Below are 17,995 nucleotides of genomic sequence, written 5' to 3'. Positions count from 1 at the left end.
GAATTCCAGGACAGCTAGGGCTCCATGGAGACCCTGTCTCAGCAATCACACAAACACACAAGATGTCTTGCTGTTTCAGAGTGGGCAAGAGTTAAGGTGGGGTTGGGGACCCCAGTGTGAAGATCAGCTGCAATAATCCAAGTTGAAATCCGAATCTGGGCTCGTGGCTGGGGGTCAAGTTCTTGATCCTGTGGAACTCTGAGAGTCCTGAAGTCCTGGCTCTGCTTAGTGGTTGTCTGTCTGTCTTAGTAATGGTCACTGGCAGGCAGGAGAGCATGAGGCCAAGCTAGTGCTCTGTGATGTTGCTGGTGTGATGCCCAGCAGTCACGGAAGCTCAACATGTGTTCAGTTCCAGTAGCCGAAAACATGGCGGCAACCTGTGGGTTCTGTAAGCTGCCCTGCTGTGCCTTCCAGTGCCCAGGGACTGGGGACACATATGTGCTGACATGTAAAACAAAGAAGTTCTGTTTTGAGTTGTGTGGAGTTGATGTGGCTTGCTCATCCCCTCATGCCTGGGCTGGTTACAAAACCTCATGACTAAAGCATTTCCTTGGGTGAAAGCCCTCACTGCAGAGAAGCAGGTCTGAGGGCTGTGTGCCCCCGCGGCCCTAGAACCCTGCACCCTCTTTGCTTGTGGAAGTGCTGAAGGTTGCAGCCTCTGAATTCTTCTCCCTTAGCATGGTCTGCCCTTCCCGTCATAGAGTTGGGTAGAGTGATTAGGGTGGAAAATAACTTCTTAATTACATTGTGAAAGTTTCAAAGTAAAACCCTTTCCAGCCTTAAAATATAAAGGAAGGGATTGTAAGCGTAATGTTATGTACGAGTCATTAAACACATCAGACACAGAGAGAATGAGTCACTTTAAGTGCCCGGCCATTGTGAGCTGGTTGGTGGCTTCAGGATATGGTTAGTTCTGTGACTTGGTGGACTCCACTCAGGACCCCATTTGTAGACTGGCATGGAAAATGGCCAGCTGCAAAAGGTGTTGTTTACCTAGGGCTCCATAGCCCTTTGGTTGGTTGGTTGGTTTACTTTTTCCCTAGCGCTCACTCTGTTCCCCATGCAGTGGGATGCAGTGCCTGTCCAGAAGGGAGTTCCCATTAGATCTTTTCCAGGTTGTGACAGAGCTAGGGAGTGCATGCAGTGGGTTAGAGTTCTGGTGGGCGAAGTGTGCACTGGAGTGATGGAGAGGGGGGCTTTAGTGGTGTCTGTAGGAGCTCAAAGGGCCAGGCCTGATCATGTGGTGTGGAGGGAATAAGTATTGGCAAGCGAGCAAGACTGCACAGGTGCCCGGAGGTCCCATCTGAAGGACTGATTCTGTGTCGTGTCAGGGAGCCCGTATTTTATGTCAGGGCACCAAGAAGCCACCGCAGAGCACCGTGGAAAACTGTCGGGGATAGTAAAGGCGATGTGTGCTAGAATCTTCATTGTGGGGAGAGTGGTGGGATCTTACGGGCTGTGGGACACTGATCACAGATACAGAAAGGCCACCTGTGGGGACACTGGCCAGAAAGATAGGGGAGGGCAGAAACACTGCCAGGAAGGGGAGGGGAGGGTGGAGGGCCAGGGAAGCCCAGGCATGACTATTAAAAGAAATGAAATGTTTGATGTAATGATTGAACAGGATTGCTTTTAGCAATCAATCTCGCTTGGGCTAGTGTCCATTCACATAGCTCAGGGATCACGTTTTATCACTCTGGTTCATTCCTTCGGGTTCTTTATGTGCACATGAATGAGATACACATGTGTAACTAGGGTAGTATCTGCTGTCAGGGTGCACAGCACACACACACACACACACACACACACACACACAATGTGTGGCTGGGAGGGGCAGGTGTCTGTGCTCTTTATTAGATAGCCACAGGAATACATTTTCTATGTATGCCCCTGTACTAGTCTGGCGATCAGAAGATGAGGGGGGCTCACGGACAGGCAGTTCCTGTTTAATTTGTGAAATGGAAGAGGTTAGAGCCCCCTTTATAATGCCTTTTGGACTACTGGCCCATTATATATTTATAAATTAACTTCCAGTGAACCATTAATGCACGGTTAAAACATCAACAAAGTCTACAGATTGCCTCCTTTATTTTAAGGCATTTATAATACCCTAACAAGCCTTTGGTCTTTTTTGGTAATTCAGCTTGTCCTGTATATTTTGTGGGTAAGAAATTAAAAGCTAGAGCTATTGTAAGTTGACATTTCCTTGAATCAGTAAAACGTACATTCTTCTTTAGCCCTTAATGGTGTGATTTTATAGGCTATCTCTTCCAAGCCTGGATGAATTAGCCAATCAGGTGGCTATTAAAGCGGTAGTGGTTATTATTAAAATTTAAAATCCATATTATCATGTGATTATAATATGGTAGTCTGTGAACATACCTGCATTCCTGATGTGTGTGATTCATTTTCATATACAGTTTGTAAATGTGGGTTGTGGTCATATATTTCTGTAAAAATGGCACATGCATCAGTTGAATGTGTTTGGATTTTTTATGTATTAGTAAGAGTGAAAGTTTAACCTTTGGTTCCTAATATTCTTTCATAATTAAATACATTCACAGAAAATTCGGGCTAGTTAAAATGCTTCTTTCCTGTGAGACACTGATCTAGAGGTGTTCACAACTACCCCTCCTCCCCCCCAGCGCTAACACTGCCTCCCTGCACAGGAGCAGGATCCTGCGGGCTCTGCAGTGAAGGGGCTTGCTCAGAGAGGGTGACGTCACCCCTTTCTGCAAGTGGAGCGAGGGCGGGGCCTTCTCGCAGATGTGGAGACTTATCACCCTGCCCTTTGTGTTCAGGAGCTCTGTACACTCGCCAAGTGTCTGCCAATTAACTAATGAGTAAAATTCGGTAATTACCACCGAGGCTCCTCAGTAAGCAAACTACCAGCTTCCTATTTAACAGTTTTCTTGCAGTTGCTTTAGAATACTGCTTATTTATTAGTCTTAAATAACCTGTGTTTCCGTAAGATTTGCTTCTGTCTCTACCACAGACAATTTTTCGGTTTAATGAATGTGGGGTGGGGTAGCCGGCAGGCTAGCGAGACCCTGAGGTGGCTGGGGAGCAGTTTGTGGGCGACACAGCAGAATTCGGAGCAAGGGACTGATGCAGCTTCATCAGAAGCTCCGTCTGGGGAGGAGTAATTGGGGTTTTAAAGACCATGTTTTACTGAAAGAAAAAAAAATCATTGAACTAGAGGACAATGATGTAAAATTAAAAATGACTAAAGTCGTCTACAGGTCCTGAGGGGATTACTAAAGTTGAGGGGATTACCAAGAGACCCTGTTTTAGTTTAAAAGTTGACTTACTCTTTAAGTGACGGATTATTTGTAGCTTAGATCTGTGTCTGACCTGCTGGACAGTGCTCCTGGGGTATGAGCCACACAAGCTCTCACTCTTCCATGGCGTTTGTGCTCTTGCGAGAGAACAAGATGGGAGACTGTCGTTCCTTTTCTGTTGGTTGACATCGAAAATGGAAGGCACAGTGGTGACCGATCAAGTGGGCACTCTCAGTGATGAGCTGGCAAAGGTTCCTTCAGAGTGGTACTGCAACACTCACCACAGGGTCCGAGCACCCCAAGTGGGCAGTTGATGTGACCACTGGGCTGTTAGGTTGTTGATGGGTCAGCGCACCGCTTCATCTAAAAGATTTCCCACTGCTGGACGATGCCTGTGGGATATTTCCTCCCAGGGTGAAGAGGGTAATTTTCCCTCTTACAGTTGCCATGCTAGTATGATTTGAAGGCTAAAGGCACAGAGCTGATCTTTTATAAACTGAAGGTAGAAAGTCCTGTGGGACATTGGTGGAGTACCAGGAGGGAGTTAGTCTGTTCATTTCCAGCACCTACAGGTTTTGAATACTTTGCACCTAGTTCTGTCCAAAGCAAGTTGGCTGAAATGAGAAAGACAAAGAATATCCATTTGCCGGACATTATAATATTTGTCACTTTAAGAAACAGGAGAGACCCAGGAGCATGCATGGGCTTAGCGTTTATCCCAGATTGACACGCTCCTGGTGAGAAAGCATTGTAAATACCTAACAGACTCCACTTGGACAGATACTATAGTAACTTCAGGGTGCAGCTGTCTTAAAATGAATATATTAAAATATTTAAATATTCACATTTGGAGAAGGAGGGAGGGAAGAGAATGAACTTGAAGCTAGAAAGAAATTCACTGAGCCCGCTTACACAATAATTTCTGTTGATAATCAACTCCCGATTGCAGATGCTATTGTGAGCATTCTGAACATACACATTGTAGGCTTGACTCAAAAAGTACTTGTTGCTCATCATGTAGTCTGAATCTGGGAAGCATCACTGTCCTGGACTAGCATTTCATTGAATTCTACGGTGGCTTCCTTGTCGTTCTATGCACTTTATTGCAGGTTTTATGTAACTTACAAATGGACACAACTAAATGCCCCTGATTTTGGCCGTTGACCATCCTGCCTCCTGTCCACCCTTTCTCTCCATCCTCTTCTGATTTTTACCAGATTTCTCTGTGTGATCCTCTTGTCCATCTGCAGACCCTCTTGGTCATAGAAGTGAAAATGTTGCTGCCTCCTGTTCTCTGACAGAGATGTGGTGTGGGTTCTCAGAAGGATCTCTTCAAATGGTGTTTACGGTTGGGTAACCTCCCTGTGGCCCTAGGAAGAGGAAGTGCTTCCAGGTGAAGGTCATTGAGTCCAGCAGCCTTCTACTTCATGAATCAAAAAAGTTTTAGGAATTGGGCCTTTCTGTGGTGTAGTCTAGAACCTGTGGGGCAAGAAAAAGCCATTTATTTTTAATTTTTAAGAAAACTTATTTTTACACAGCTGCACACTCATAATAAATAGCTCTCTATCTAGGGAATGGACGAGAACTTACCTTTTTGATCAAAGGTTCTTTTTGTGGTTAGGTTTTTAGCCTTTTCTGCTTTTTATTGAGTTAGGTGATCTAGTTGCTACAGTTTGAGAACTTATCTATGCTTCCTGAGTCTTATCCTTAGCGAGTGGTTTTTTAGAACCTGGACATGAAATTTAGAATAGTACTTGGTGACCAACATCATACACTCAGTTTCTTTGTGTGGTTACCTTTAGATTTCTTCTCTCTCTCTCTCTCTCTTTTTTAAATTTCTTCCCTGTGTCCTTTTACTGTGGAATAACGAACCAGACATAACAAGCTGGTGGGAATTGATGATCTGTCGGTGTCTGGACATAGGTGTGCATAACAGTGAAAATGAACACGCTTTACAGTTTGTCACTGACCTATTTGCTGGTCCTCTCAGGAAGACTTCTGTTTAATTGGACGGGGAAATTGGGGGACTGATAAAAGTCACTGACTACAGCTCTGGGAAACTAAAGATGAGGTCATCAGGCAGCGAGTCTGTGGTCACAGTGGAGCGTAGGAAGTTAGGTTTTCTAGTACGCTTTTCTTTCTGCATATTGAGCTCAAACCAGTATGGTTTTCTTCCTGTGTGGTGGCCTGAAACACAGCAACTCTAACTGTGTTATCCACTCCGTCATGGCCATCAATCAATAAATGGATGTCGTTCAGAAGGTCATCAGTCATGGTCAAGAAAGCTTTGGAATTACGGCCCAAGTCACATAGCCCTTTCCTGATGTATTCTCAGCACCGGGTGGAGGGCTTTCTTCTGTTGGGGATTTTGTGACTGCTCGGGTTCTACAATGCAGAGCCAGGGACAGCAGGCGGTAGCACTCACTTCTTAGGGAAAGCTAGAAGCTAGAGCTACTGAAGTTGATACACTGAAGTTGAGTCATTTCCCTGATTTTCCCTCTCTGTGTCAAGTACTGCAGTACAGCCCTGAGTATAACCTAGTTCTTGGTTTAACAGCTCCTCAGGCTTACACTGGGCCTTGTCCTCACTAACAGGCAGAATAAAGAAAAGTAAACTCAACATCATTCCCTTTTTCCAAGTGCACACTCCAATGCCTTAAGAGAGAATTGACATGTAGCCCAGGCTGGCCTTGACCTAGGAATCCACCTGGAATCGCAGGTGTGTGGCAGCATGCCCCGTTAACAACATGCCTAGTTAGCATCCATGTGTATATGGACATATCAAGGCTGGGTCAATTATGCACACTATAAATCCATTCATTTAATACTTTTAAATTCTTAGTCTACATCTTTTACTAGTTGGGTGGCCAAGATAACATTTACATCTTTCACTAGACATGTGACCAAGATAACATTTTGGATCTTTTTCCTTGTACTCTTTGACAAAGCCAGAAAAATGGGGATGGGAAGGCTATCTTATTTTTTTTCCCCAGAGTATCTGTTAATGATGGTAGTTGTAGTTGTAGTATTACTTGTAATGGGCATCTGGCCTTACACTGGCTACCTCTGATAGAGTCCAAGATAGTATCCTAAGGCCTGACCACGGGTAAGAAAAATTTGTATCCCCCATTCCTAGGTGAGCAGGCTGGGCATGTTTTGACCACAGTTCATTCTACTTAGATGTTGGCTTGTCTTCATTTGCAGGCTGTGTTCTGATTTTACGTAACATAAAATTGCTACCTTTTTTTTTTTTCCTGAGATTTTCTGGGGCGAAGAAGAGTTTTTAGTGAGTGACCTTGGCCACCTCAGAAGTTGGAGTAGCAATGGGTTGCCTTAGCCATTGATGTTCCTTTGCAGGGTACAACCCAAAAAACATAGAAGGAGAGAGCCAGGAGGGAACATTGGCATGTGTGGATCATGCATGGCCCCTCTGTCTGCTGGGCTAGGGTTGTTACTAACCTGGTTTGGAAGATTAAGAGGAGGAGGCTTCGAGCTCCCCCTAGAGGCTTTACTGAGCTACGACTGGCAGGCTTCAGAAAGCTCCAAATGCTGCAGTTTTCTTTGGCAGTTATCTGAATTTTACAAGGTTAGAATGAAGATTTGGCAAATGATTGGGGCTGAGTGCATATTATGTCATCTGGGAACAAATTGTTATTGCTATCATGGCTGAGAGTCTTTTGGAATACTGTCTATGGACATGTGTAAAGACTGTTACTATCAAAATAGAAGATGCTGGGGTCAGAGTCTCATGTGTTCACACACAGTCATGTTTCTTAATCGATTTATTTGTTATGATGGGCGTTGAGGTTTTGGCACTGGGTAGAATGGGCACTGCACGTCAGTCAAACAGCCCAGTGACTGTTCTCTCTGTGTCTTTCAGGATTTCGGAAAAATGATGAAATGAAAGCTATGGATGTTTTGCCGATTCTGAAGGAAAAAGTCGCCTATCTCTCAGGTAAAACCTGACTTTCCAATCTGCTTTACTGGATTCCTCAGAGTTTAACTAGAGTATCTCACTTGCCACAGCATATAAAAGCATCAGCATTTCGTGGACTTTAAAAACTCTTTTATTCTTGAAAATGAATGCCCAAGGCATTTCTGAGGCCATGTGTACATCATAAGCCAGCGAACACTGCTGATGAAACTGTGTTCTGGCTGTCACTCTGCAGACATTTGGCTGCTTTGCCTGAGCTGTTACGTGGAACAGCTGCTTGTTAAAGCTAAACACCTTAGTGTCAGCAGTTGGGAGTGTGACCGTGTAGACACACTCAGGAGTTTTTAACCTCCGTCTTGTCCCATACGGCTCTTGATTTCCTCATCTGGAGGGAAAGCTCCTGTCTCCCAGATGGATACCCGTTCCCGGAGTTTTTAGAAGCTGTATCTTCAGCTGGCCATAAAGTCCTGGCAGTTTCCACCAGCTGATGCCTCCCCATAAGAAGACACTTGCCTTTCATTGCTAGCCCTCCCTGCACAGCGTGGAAATTGACAGCCCAGCCCCTTGCCTGTGTCCGCTCTCTCCTCTGCACAAGGATGTCTGTGCTGCTGGCCTTTGAGCTTCCTCCCTGGAGTCTATGTGCAAGTTTACAAGATTATAACAGTGAGCGTGAGAGAGACTCCCGTGTCCCGGGTGCTGTTGCCTTGGACCTCCTTCCACTCTCTAAACAAGCTTGCTGTGCCAGCCTCATGGGGCCTCCAGTGGGCTCTCGGGTTTAATGCACAGCACTGTGCCCACGTTGTTCTGGGTGTCCGAGAGCATGTGCTTCTGCATGTATTTCAGATGAAGCTTCCACAGCATTTTTGCTAGTCTTGTCTCTGCACACTCTTTTAGTCTTAACACTGTTGAGTTTAGAGAAGTGAGTCTAATTTTTAATAAATCTGCCTGGGTAGTAAGGAGTATAAAAGTGCACAGAAGGAAGAGGCTTTGAGTTGTTGGAAATTCTTGGATACAGATAGATAGGCAGGCAGTCAGACAGTCAGATAGACTGACTGGTGACTCATGGATTACAATCCACTGAGTCTTGAAAGTCGTGTTTATTTACTCTTTCGAAGTCATTCCTGATACTTTGTATAATGTCTTATACCAGTTTGTAAACTACTAGTTTTGTACTTAAAGTTGGAGTAACTAAAAGATTGTACTTGTGAATCCAAGAGGCATCGTGAGGAAGTTCCATACATCCATCTGTCTGGAATGCTGAGCCTGGGTCTGAGAACAAAGCCCTGTGCCCATCTGCTTCTGGGCACCGAGACCTCTGTTGCACCACCCTGCTCTTCCTGGAAGTACAGGAGGTGGGCACGTACAGACAGGTGGATGGAGATGACTGCTGGGTTTTATTTGCCTCCATTCCTTTATTAGGCAGTTAATTCAGAATTTATTACCACAGCATTTTTATTTAATTTACTGTCAAACCTAAACCTTCTTGCCTTTTAACAAATCAAAAAATAAAACCACCAGGCTTAGGAATTTCCCATAAATCTTCAATGAAAGTTTAATTCAACAAAGTTCGAGCTTCGGTGGAGTGAGATGGTTTGCAGTGACCGTGGACGAGGACAGAACATTTTCAATTATTAAGGACAGCAGAGCATTAAGCAGCTGTACAAGCAAAGTACAGTGAAGAGGCGTTACCACACTCTTAGTACTTCCCAGCTTCTGACCGGAACTGGCTGGGTCATGTGAGGTCACGTGACAATGTGAGGCTATTGTTACCTTGAATGTGAAGAGGGAGAAGTTGTAAAAATAAATTGATTACGTATACTTCAATTTTAGGAAACGTTCCAAAGAACGAATGGATTCTCAGAAATAATTTTTACTTCTAACTTCAGTTCTCTTTTTAAATTATGGTATAATTTTGCATACTGTTACAGTACTTTTTAGAGTAGATTGTAGTGTAGTTACAGGCTGGGCAACTGTTTCCATGGTCTACTTCTGGAGCATCGTTATCACTTCTCATCGAGCTCCAACTTATTCCCTTTCCTCCACCAGAGAAATCACTCATCCACTTCATCCTGGGACTTCAGCTTGTATCATATTAGGGAATATTGTGGCACTCCTGCAAAAGCACCCCATAAATTGGCATTACGTGGTGGACCTTGTAATGTGGTAGGCAGGATGCCCAATCCCTAGAATTGTAAAACAATTACATCAAGACTAGAAGAGCTCTTAATCACAGTGCCTTGTCTGGGCCCGAACCCGATACTGTAAGGGCTTGTATCAGTTTGTAAACCACTGGTTTTCACTTGAAGTTGGAGTAACTAAAAGATTGTACTTGTGAATCCAAGAGGCGTCCCGGGGAAGTTCTGCAGGTCCGTTTGTCTGGAAGGCCGAGTGTAGATGTGAGACCTTTGTTGCACCGCTCTGCTCCTCCTGGAAGGGCAGGAGGTGGGTGCGAACAGAGAGACTGCAAATTTGAGGGTAGCCTGGGCTACATAGTAGACCCTGTTTCCAAGTAAAAGGTTTCCCAAAGGAACAGAACAGCCTTTATTAGTTAAACCTAGAAGGGCTTTAATAAAGGTGGGTCAGATTATGATGAGTTATTCTGAGATATTGAGATACACTTATTTGGTTGATATCTCTAAAAGCCAGTTAGGATTTCTTGAACTTGAACATGGTCTTCTCAAAATACACCTTGCTCTTAAGACAGCAGCATGTGACTTCTTTATATGGGTTAAGTGAAATTAATTGGTGCATCTCCATGATGTTTAAAGTTGGGGATGGTGGGTTGAAAGATGCCCTCTAAAGGCCATGTGATAGCAGTGTGGTGGTTTTCAGAGTTAATCAGGCCATGAGAGGGCTCCTCCTCATGAATGAGATGAAGGCCCTAGTGAAGGTGGCTTTCAGAGTTCCGTCCTGATGGTGGATGTACCATTGCCCAGAGAGTTCAGTACGACAGCACCTTGACCTTGGACTTCACAGTGTACAGAAGCAAAAGAAAATAAATGTCTGATCTCTATAAACCACCGAGTCTGTGACATTCTGTGAGTGCACAAACAGGGAGACTGAGTCACTGAAGAGATGTCAATTAGGCTGTTGCTTTGTCTTACTTTACTGTGGCCATCTCTGCCCATAGCAGTAATATGTTTGACTCTTTGAGAGAGAGGGGACCATACCCATAAAACGTGTAAGGTTCTGTTTTACTAGTTAGCAGTACTTTCTTATTTTGCTAAATTTATGAATGACACTTTATGAGAAGTATGCAGGAAGAACATAATTTATACATATGTAGGGCTCAGTAAGTCCTGTCCAAGGTTTTGGGACTGCAGCTGAGGCCACGGCATAGACCTCCCTGGTGACGAGAGACACTAATACGGTATGTGCACTGTCAGCTGGGTCCTGGGTTTGGACCTAGACAACTGCTGTAGTCAAGAACACTTCTAGTTTATTATTACTGTTCTGCAATTCTAGGGCTTGAACCTAGGGCTCCTCACAAAGTGCTCTCCCTCCAAGCCATATCTCCAGCTTTTAGAGCATGTTCTTAACAACTTTCATCATGACATCTGAGCATTCAGAAGGCAAGAGGATGGTAGCCAGCTTCTCAGGCCTGTCTGCAGAGTCTCTTTCCCTCTGGTTTTTTCTCCTCCAGTCTTACTCTGAATGATTGTGTTATCTATTCCAGATATCATATCATTGATTTATAAGTATTTAGTACATATCTGTGAACAATAATGTAAAAACCTCACCATATCAATAACAAACCTAAACAATTATATGAGTTATTAAATGTTGAGTAATAATACTTTTGATTCTCTTCCTTCTCTTTCCCCCCTCCCCTTGAAAAGACTTTAAAAACATTAGGAAATGAAGAACACTAAGCCGTTGTATGTCCTATCTTAGGGATAAGAGATATTTAGAAAACTACGGCCATTGGTGTTACTATAAAAATGCTAGACATCATTTAAAGATGACTACTCACTGATGGCCTGTCACTCTTCATCATAAATGTTGCTCCTGTATGACCCAGGAACCCACTGCTTAGTCACCCCTGCGTCTCCTTCACTGCCTTCAACAACAGCTGAAGCATCAGTGTGAAGGTGGCTCTTGTGTGGGGGCCACCTGCAGCAATGCTCTGTCGTCCTTTCATCTTGATGTCAGCTCTGGCACCTCAGGCTGAGGCAGGAAGAGTATCTGAGAAAGTGCATGTGCGGCCCAGGGAGCCCCACTGGTACCATGTGATGGGCTCTCTGTGATTCACTGTTGCTCCCGTTGAGTTTATGTTATAACTTACGTGGCTGAACAGTACATATGGATCAGTTTGCATATCCGGTCTCTGTCAGGTCTCATCACCGTCAGTCACTCTAGGACATTGTAACAGCCACATTAATAGTCATTCATTGGTGGTGGGGGTGTGCACAGAAAATAAATAGTAAGCGTTTTTGTAGTGGCTTAAGGTTTGAGATCTGAAGAGAGATGGTCAAAGTTGCAGAGCTTCATGGAGTGTGCACCTGGGGATGCTGGATTTTCTTTCTTCTTTTCTGCCCTGTTGGAAATAATAAAGTAAAGGGGATTGTTTTGCCTCAGTGTCCAGCCATGCTAAGTTGACTCCAGGAGAAACCTTCCTCCATCTATCAAGGCCAAATGCTCTGGCTGGCTTCTGGTTCTCTGCATAACTTTCCTCTCACCCTCAGCTGAATCTGCTTTTACTTTACAATTCTCCTAATCATCTCTGATTTTGTTTGTATGTTCTTTTTTCAATTGAAAAAATTTTTAATGTAATGTGTTTTGGTCATGTTTTTTCTTCTAACCCCAATTCCCCCCAGATCCTCTCCCTCCCTCCCCCAGACTTGCTTTTCTCTCTCTCAAAACAATATGCCCCAATAAAACCCCTATAAAAACAAAACTCAAAGTGAATAAACAAAAGACCAATAAGACACCCTTCCCCCCCAAAAAAGCCCAAATAATGTAAAACAAAACAAAAACACCATGGCATTAAGTTTGTTGTCCAACTGTTCCTGGGCATGAGTCTGCCCTGGGTTGTGGTTGATATACCCAGTGACTCCATTGGAAAAAACTAATTTTTTATTTGCCAAAGGTATGGATTGCAGATAACTTACTGGTTAGGGGTGGGACCCCATGTCCACTTCCCCTCTTAGTGCTGGGACCCTATCTGGCTCTAACCTGAGTAGGTCTTAAATGTGCTGCTACAGTTTCTGTGAGTTGATATGTGCCTCAGACCTGTAGGAAAGATGCTGTTTTCTTGGAGTCACCCACCACTCTGGCTCTTACACCTCTGCCTCCTTTTCTGTATTGCTTCCTGAGTCCTGAGGGTTTAATGAAAACATCTCGGCCAGAGCAGTGAGATGCCACAGATCCCAGTTTGTATAAGGCCTGTCATTGGTGTGATGTTTGAAGAACATTCTTGTTTACCCTTTAAGACTGAGAAAATAAGATTTCTCTTGGTAGAAAAAAGAAAATTTAGAATGCAGGAGACAGAAGAAAAGTGTAAGGGAGGGAGGGAGGGAGAAGAGAAGAGAAGAGAAGAGAAGAGAAGAGAAGAGAGAAGCGAGGAGCGAGGAGCGAGAGAGAGGAGAGCTAGAGAGAAAGGGGAGCCAGAGAGAGGAGAAAGAGAGAAAAGGTTCAGGTAAATAAAGCACTTGTATTGGAATACCAGAGTCCCCGCCTCTCCAAACTTAAAGAAAGTGGTTCTTCCTGTATTTTAGAAGAAAAAGAGAAGGTCATCTGTGGTATCTGCCAGTTATCCCTTAGAACCTGGGAATTTTCTAAGTCCTGTGAGAACACAGGTGGGCAAAGATGGCGCAGACGCTGGCGTTTGTAAAATCCTCTGTGCGGTAGGTTTAGCCACAGTTGTCAGTGGATGGCTGAAGTTGCTGGACTTGTGAGGGCATGTAGAAAGTTCTGTCTGATCTTGCCTCACCTAAGCATGTTCCCAATGTTTATTTTGTAGGTGGTAGAGATAAGCGTGGAGGTCCCGTGTTAACATTTCCAGCCCGCAGCAATCATGACAGAATACGGCAGGAGGATCTCAGGAGACTTATTTCATACCTAGCCTGCATTCCTAGGTAAGTTCTGGGAGACTGCCTTGTCAACTTCTTCTGCAGTTACAGGAGGTGTGGCCTGCTCTCTAGAAAACCTCTATAAAGAGCAGGTCTAATTCCAAGGAGATCAAATGTAAAATTAAGTTATCACCTTTATTTTTATTGCCATCTTTATAACCATTATTGAATTATTCAAAACACTCTGGGTGAGGAACCAGATGGCAGGCTTTTATCAGTGCAGGGCATTGCCTGTTCATTGTGGGTTTTTCATGCTCACTTAGCTGGGATTCTAGGATCCCACACTGCTGGATTTTGAGACATTCAGAAACCAAGTGGTCGTCTTTAGTGAGTCCAATACCAAGGAAGGGCTTGTCGCCTGGATCATTAGAGACTTGTTATTTTTGACAGCCTGCACATGTCTTTCTTATGCTAAGTGTCTGTGCATTACGGATATTCTTTTGATTTGTATCGTGAAGTGAGGTATTAAAAATCCATATCAGTGAATATACTGGCTTACTAGTTTGGAAACACCATTAAATCAGAGACACTGGTGAAGGGAGTGTTTTGGTGTGGATGTTGACCACCGAGGGCAAGCACTGTTCTATTTCCCAGGGAATCTGAGCGAGGAGCAGTGAGTTAGGGGAAACTGGCCCGCTCTGATTACCCATGGAAACTGCAAGCTCTGATTCTGCCTCCACCTGGGGGTATCTGTCTTGCTTGTACAATGATACAATGGGTGGAAGAAATCTGTTCCTGTATGAAAATCTTGACTTCATTATTCTGGTTCAGTTTTGGAAAATAGAGTGAATTTAGATATAATCTAAGGGCAGAGCCATGTTTGATACAAGAGAGAGGTGTGTGTGGAAGGTTGTATGTTTGCCTCCCTTTGAAGAAGGTAAATCCTTAGATGTTAACATCCTGAAAGGCACATGCTACAGGGACGTATGAACTGCATTAATGGGAGAGTGAGGAGGCATTTTCAAGGAGCCCAAATTAGGGTGCGGAAAAGTAGTAGGACCTGGGATTGACAGTCACTTTCAGAGACCCGTCCTGCAACAGAAGAGTATAGGATGTCAGCGTGATGGTTGGTCTTCTCAGCGTGGCTGGATTTTGAATCACCTAGGAGACACACCTTCAGGTGTATTTAGGAGAAAGTTTCAGGAGAGGTTTAGTTAAGGAAGCAAGACCCTCCCTGTACATGGGGGGACACCGTCTTGGGTACCTAGACAGAACAAAAGGAAGAGGAATCAGGAGATCCACCCCAGTGAGATCCTCTCTGTCTCCTGATGATCCGGTGTGTTCGGCTGCCCACACAGCTGGGGTCACTCCTGTCACTGCCCCTCTTCTGTTGTCGACTCCTGCAGACCATGGGTCAGGACAAGTCCTGCCTTCCACATATCGCTCTTTCAGGTTTTTGTCACAACAGTGAGGGAAGTAGCCAATACAGAAGGTGGGGTAGTAGAGGCGCCTCTGCTGTGGCTGCCTGACTGAGTGGTCAGGCTGTTGAAGCTTGTAGGAGGCCTGCAATCAGGTAGAGGGCCCTAGAATCCCATAAGCAGCACTCAGTCGGACATAGCAGTAGGGCTCCAGGAGACCAGAACGACGATGTAAAGATGATCATGGGGTTTCATGATGGAGTAAGGATTCCAGTATGAACTGGGGTAGAGGTCATTTGTGACCTCTTGTGGCCAAGAATCTGGCTGTGCTCCTGAAAACTTGAAGCTGAACTCTAGTGAGACAGTCTTAAGTTATTTGCCAGAGGAAATTCAGGACAGTGTAACCTCCGGGCTGTGACGTGGCCACTGCTTCCTGAGTCCACTCATTTCTTGGTGAGGAAGAAGAGGAGCAAGCAGTGAAAATGGGCAGTTAGCTGAGGAAGATGGGGGGACAGTGTCAGGGGAAGGCGGCAGGAAGATGGCTGCTGGCAGAGAGACCGTGGAGAAAGACAGCTCCAGGGCAGCACTCACCCCTGCTTCCCGATGGCCTGCAGTGCGCCCAGCCTCCTCTTGATCTGCTGCCTCAGCCAGGATAAGAACTCTCCTTGCTTCAGGTGCTTTCCTTAGGTTTGAGAAAAGTAACTGCTGCCATTGATGTCAGTGAAGTGGGTTCGAGGTGGGGCTCATCTGGGTGACAGACCCTTCAAACAATATTTGTGTGTGTGTGTGTGTGTGTGTGTGTGTGTGTGTGTGTGTAAAATTACAAGCATACATATACAAGTAGAACAGTGCAATGAACACCCATGCACTTATAACTGAGTTTCACCATTTATCAGGTTTTACCAATCTTGTTTTTCTCCATAATTTCCCCCTGGAGTATTTTATAACACCCCAAACATCATGCAGTTTCTCTCATAATCACTTGAGTATGTTTGATGATGCTTCATGTACTGAATGAAGTCACTTCATTTCATTACCTTGATTACTTTTGTGTTTACAATCCCAAGTGACAAGAAATAGCATTTTGTTTTGCTGTGTTTAAAGAATAAATTAACAAGTAACTGATGTATTTGCTGAGTGATGATGGAGAAAGCTCTGTGGTGGTCCTGCTGGAGAGAGGTAGGTGAATACAGCTTGAGCCCCCTCTCCTCTGATGTCTTTCAAGCTCAGTGCCTCCTGGGAGCACTCCAGTACAGACATTTGTTTCTTTATAGATAAATAGTAGGATCAATAAATGTCATCAGCAAATTAATAGCGTGGCCATTTTCTTGGACATAGAGGTTTGCTTGTAATACAATTTGCGTGATCATTTGTGAAAGATTGTGAGAGGCACACACATGGCTTTCCCTTTGTCTAGGTTCTGAGGGCCTTTGTGACTTCTGTCTATTCCAGCAATACTCTTCTGAGATTCAAAGATAATCCTCGGCTTAGCTCTTGGCCAGGTAGGTTAGGTAGGACTCATGGCCATATGTGAAATGTGCTGGTGGCGGCCTAGGCTGATGACTGGGACCATTCCTTGGTGATTGCTGTTATCTTTCTGATATGTGAAAGGTGGTGATAACAGTCTATCTTGGGGTCACTGTGAGTATTGAATAAGGTTGTTCATGTGCACCTCTCACAGGGATTGGTATATAGTAGCTGTCTCAGAAATAGTATAAGAATTTCTTTCCTCCATACTCGCTCCTGTTTTCCCCTTCGTCATGGTATTCTAGGTAAATCAGACTGCGGTCTTTGGCCACAAATCCCACCAGTGAGCATGAATGTGACCTGTGCTCCTGTGGTGTTTGGGTTACCACCACTATCCCCTTAAAACACATCAACAGTTAGAGACTTGCCATGCAAGGGTGACAACCAAAGTTTGTATTCCCAGCATGCACAAATGTCAGTTAGGTGTGGTGGCCTACATATGATTCCAGCCTTGGAAGGCTGAGCTGGGGAGTCTCAGAGCAAGCTGACTAGTGAGACTAGCTATATCAATGAACTGTGGGTTTGATTAGGAAACCCTAGGGGCCTCAATGAATAAGGGTACAAGTGAGATCCAGGATGATTTCCTGGATCAACCTTGGCCCTCCACATACATGTGTACACGTGCACATGCAGTGACCACATGCATACAAACATGCACATACAGACACAGGAGTGGAAAAGGAGAGAAAGCCAACAGTTTGGAACCACAGGGTGGGTCCATAGGACCAGTTTGAGGTAGCTTTTCCCACCCATGCCTGGATTAGCACAGGCAGCGGAAGTCTGCATGGCATCCCAGGTTCCTCAGGTATGAAAATAGCCTTCTCTGTGGCTTTTGCTATTGCTGCTTGAACTTTGTCCTGTGCTGCCCAAGTACTAGAGTGGTTTACCTCATTTAGGACGTTCTCTAGAAGCTAAACTGATGAGCCCTCCTGACTCCCTGACTCTGGGTGCTCACAAGTAGTGTGAAGACCGTTAACCACTGATTTGAGAACACTCAAGGCTTTCTTCATCTTAGAACTCAAGAAACTGGGTTTGCTTTTTCAAAGACCCATGTCAGAAGGGGCCTAAGTTTTGTCTAAGTGTTTTGTTTTATAGATGACATGAGTCTCTTAGGTAAAACTGCTAGATAACTAAAGTCTCATTTCCCAAGATCAGTTCTTGTCTTCAGGAGATGGGGCCAGGAGGCCAAGCTGCATGTGTCTCTTTGATCATGGTGTATAGCAGTTAGACTTAGGCATGTTTGCAAGTCACTGCTTTCCCTGGGATACATGGTTTTGAATGTGAAAAAAAAAAAATCACACCACAAAAGACACTTTGTGCCCAGCTCAGTTCAAGTACTGTGATTACCACTCACAGAGGCCACTGGGGAAGCTACTGACTGGGTGGAGATAGTTTGATGGTGGTAGAAACAGAAGAATTAATCCTTCTGTAAGCCATGCCAGCCAAGCATAGTACCTTCTGGTTTGTTCTCCACTTGTGCCTGTTGTTAAGCCTGGGGTTATAAAGGATCCCTTTTAAGCCCCTTTCAAGTAGAGGGGCTTTACAGTTTACGTGTATACTGCCTAGAACCATGCTAGGAGAAAGACAGGTTGGAAGGTAATTTTAATAATATTATGGTTCAGTGAAGACTGATATATGAAATGTAATCTACCAAACAGCCCTTAGTAAAACAAACAAGACCGATGGCTTCAGTTTTCTCTGGCCCTGTAGTGGGCTGCTTCAGCAGGATATGTGCTTCTTAGATTTAGCAGCTAGGCATGCCTCCTCCCGGGCCATGGCTACCCTAGCTCCATCTGGATCTTTGCACTGTCTATACTCGGAACCA

General features: G+C 44.6%; 1 protein-coding gene across 2 annotated transcripts in view; it reads left to right on the top strand.

The window, feature by feature from the left end:
* The window catches only part of Trio (trio Rho guanine nucleotide exchange factor), a 313,085-nt gene that overhangs the window by 103,393 nt on the left and 191,697 nt on the right, over nucleotides 1–17,995 (top strand). For both annotated transcript variants that reach the window (XM_036206893.1, XM_036206894.1), the window contains exons 2-3: nucleotides 7,161–7,235; nucleotides 13,177–13,291. In XM_036206893.1, coding sequence (XP_036062786.1) covers nucleotides 7,161–7,235; nucleotides 13,177–13,291 — 190 coding nt within the window. The remainder of the gene's footprint in view (nucleotides 1–7,160; nucleotides 7,236–13,176; nucleotides 13,292–17,995) is intronic.

This window comes from Onychomys torridus, chromosome 15, assembly GCF_903995425.1.
Source record: "Onychomys torridus chromosome 15, mOncTor1.1, whole genome shotgun sequence".
NCBI classification, from domain to species: Eukaryota; Metazoa; Chordata; class Mammalia; order Rodentia; family Cricetidae; genus Onychomys; species Onychomys torridus.
This window is presented reverse-complemented; position numbering and strand designations above follow the sequence as displayed.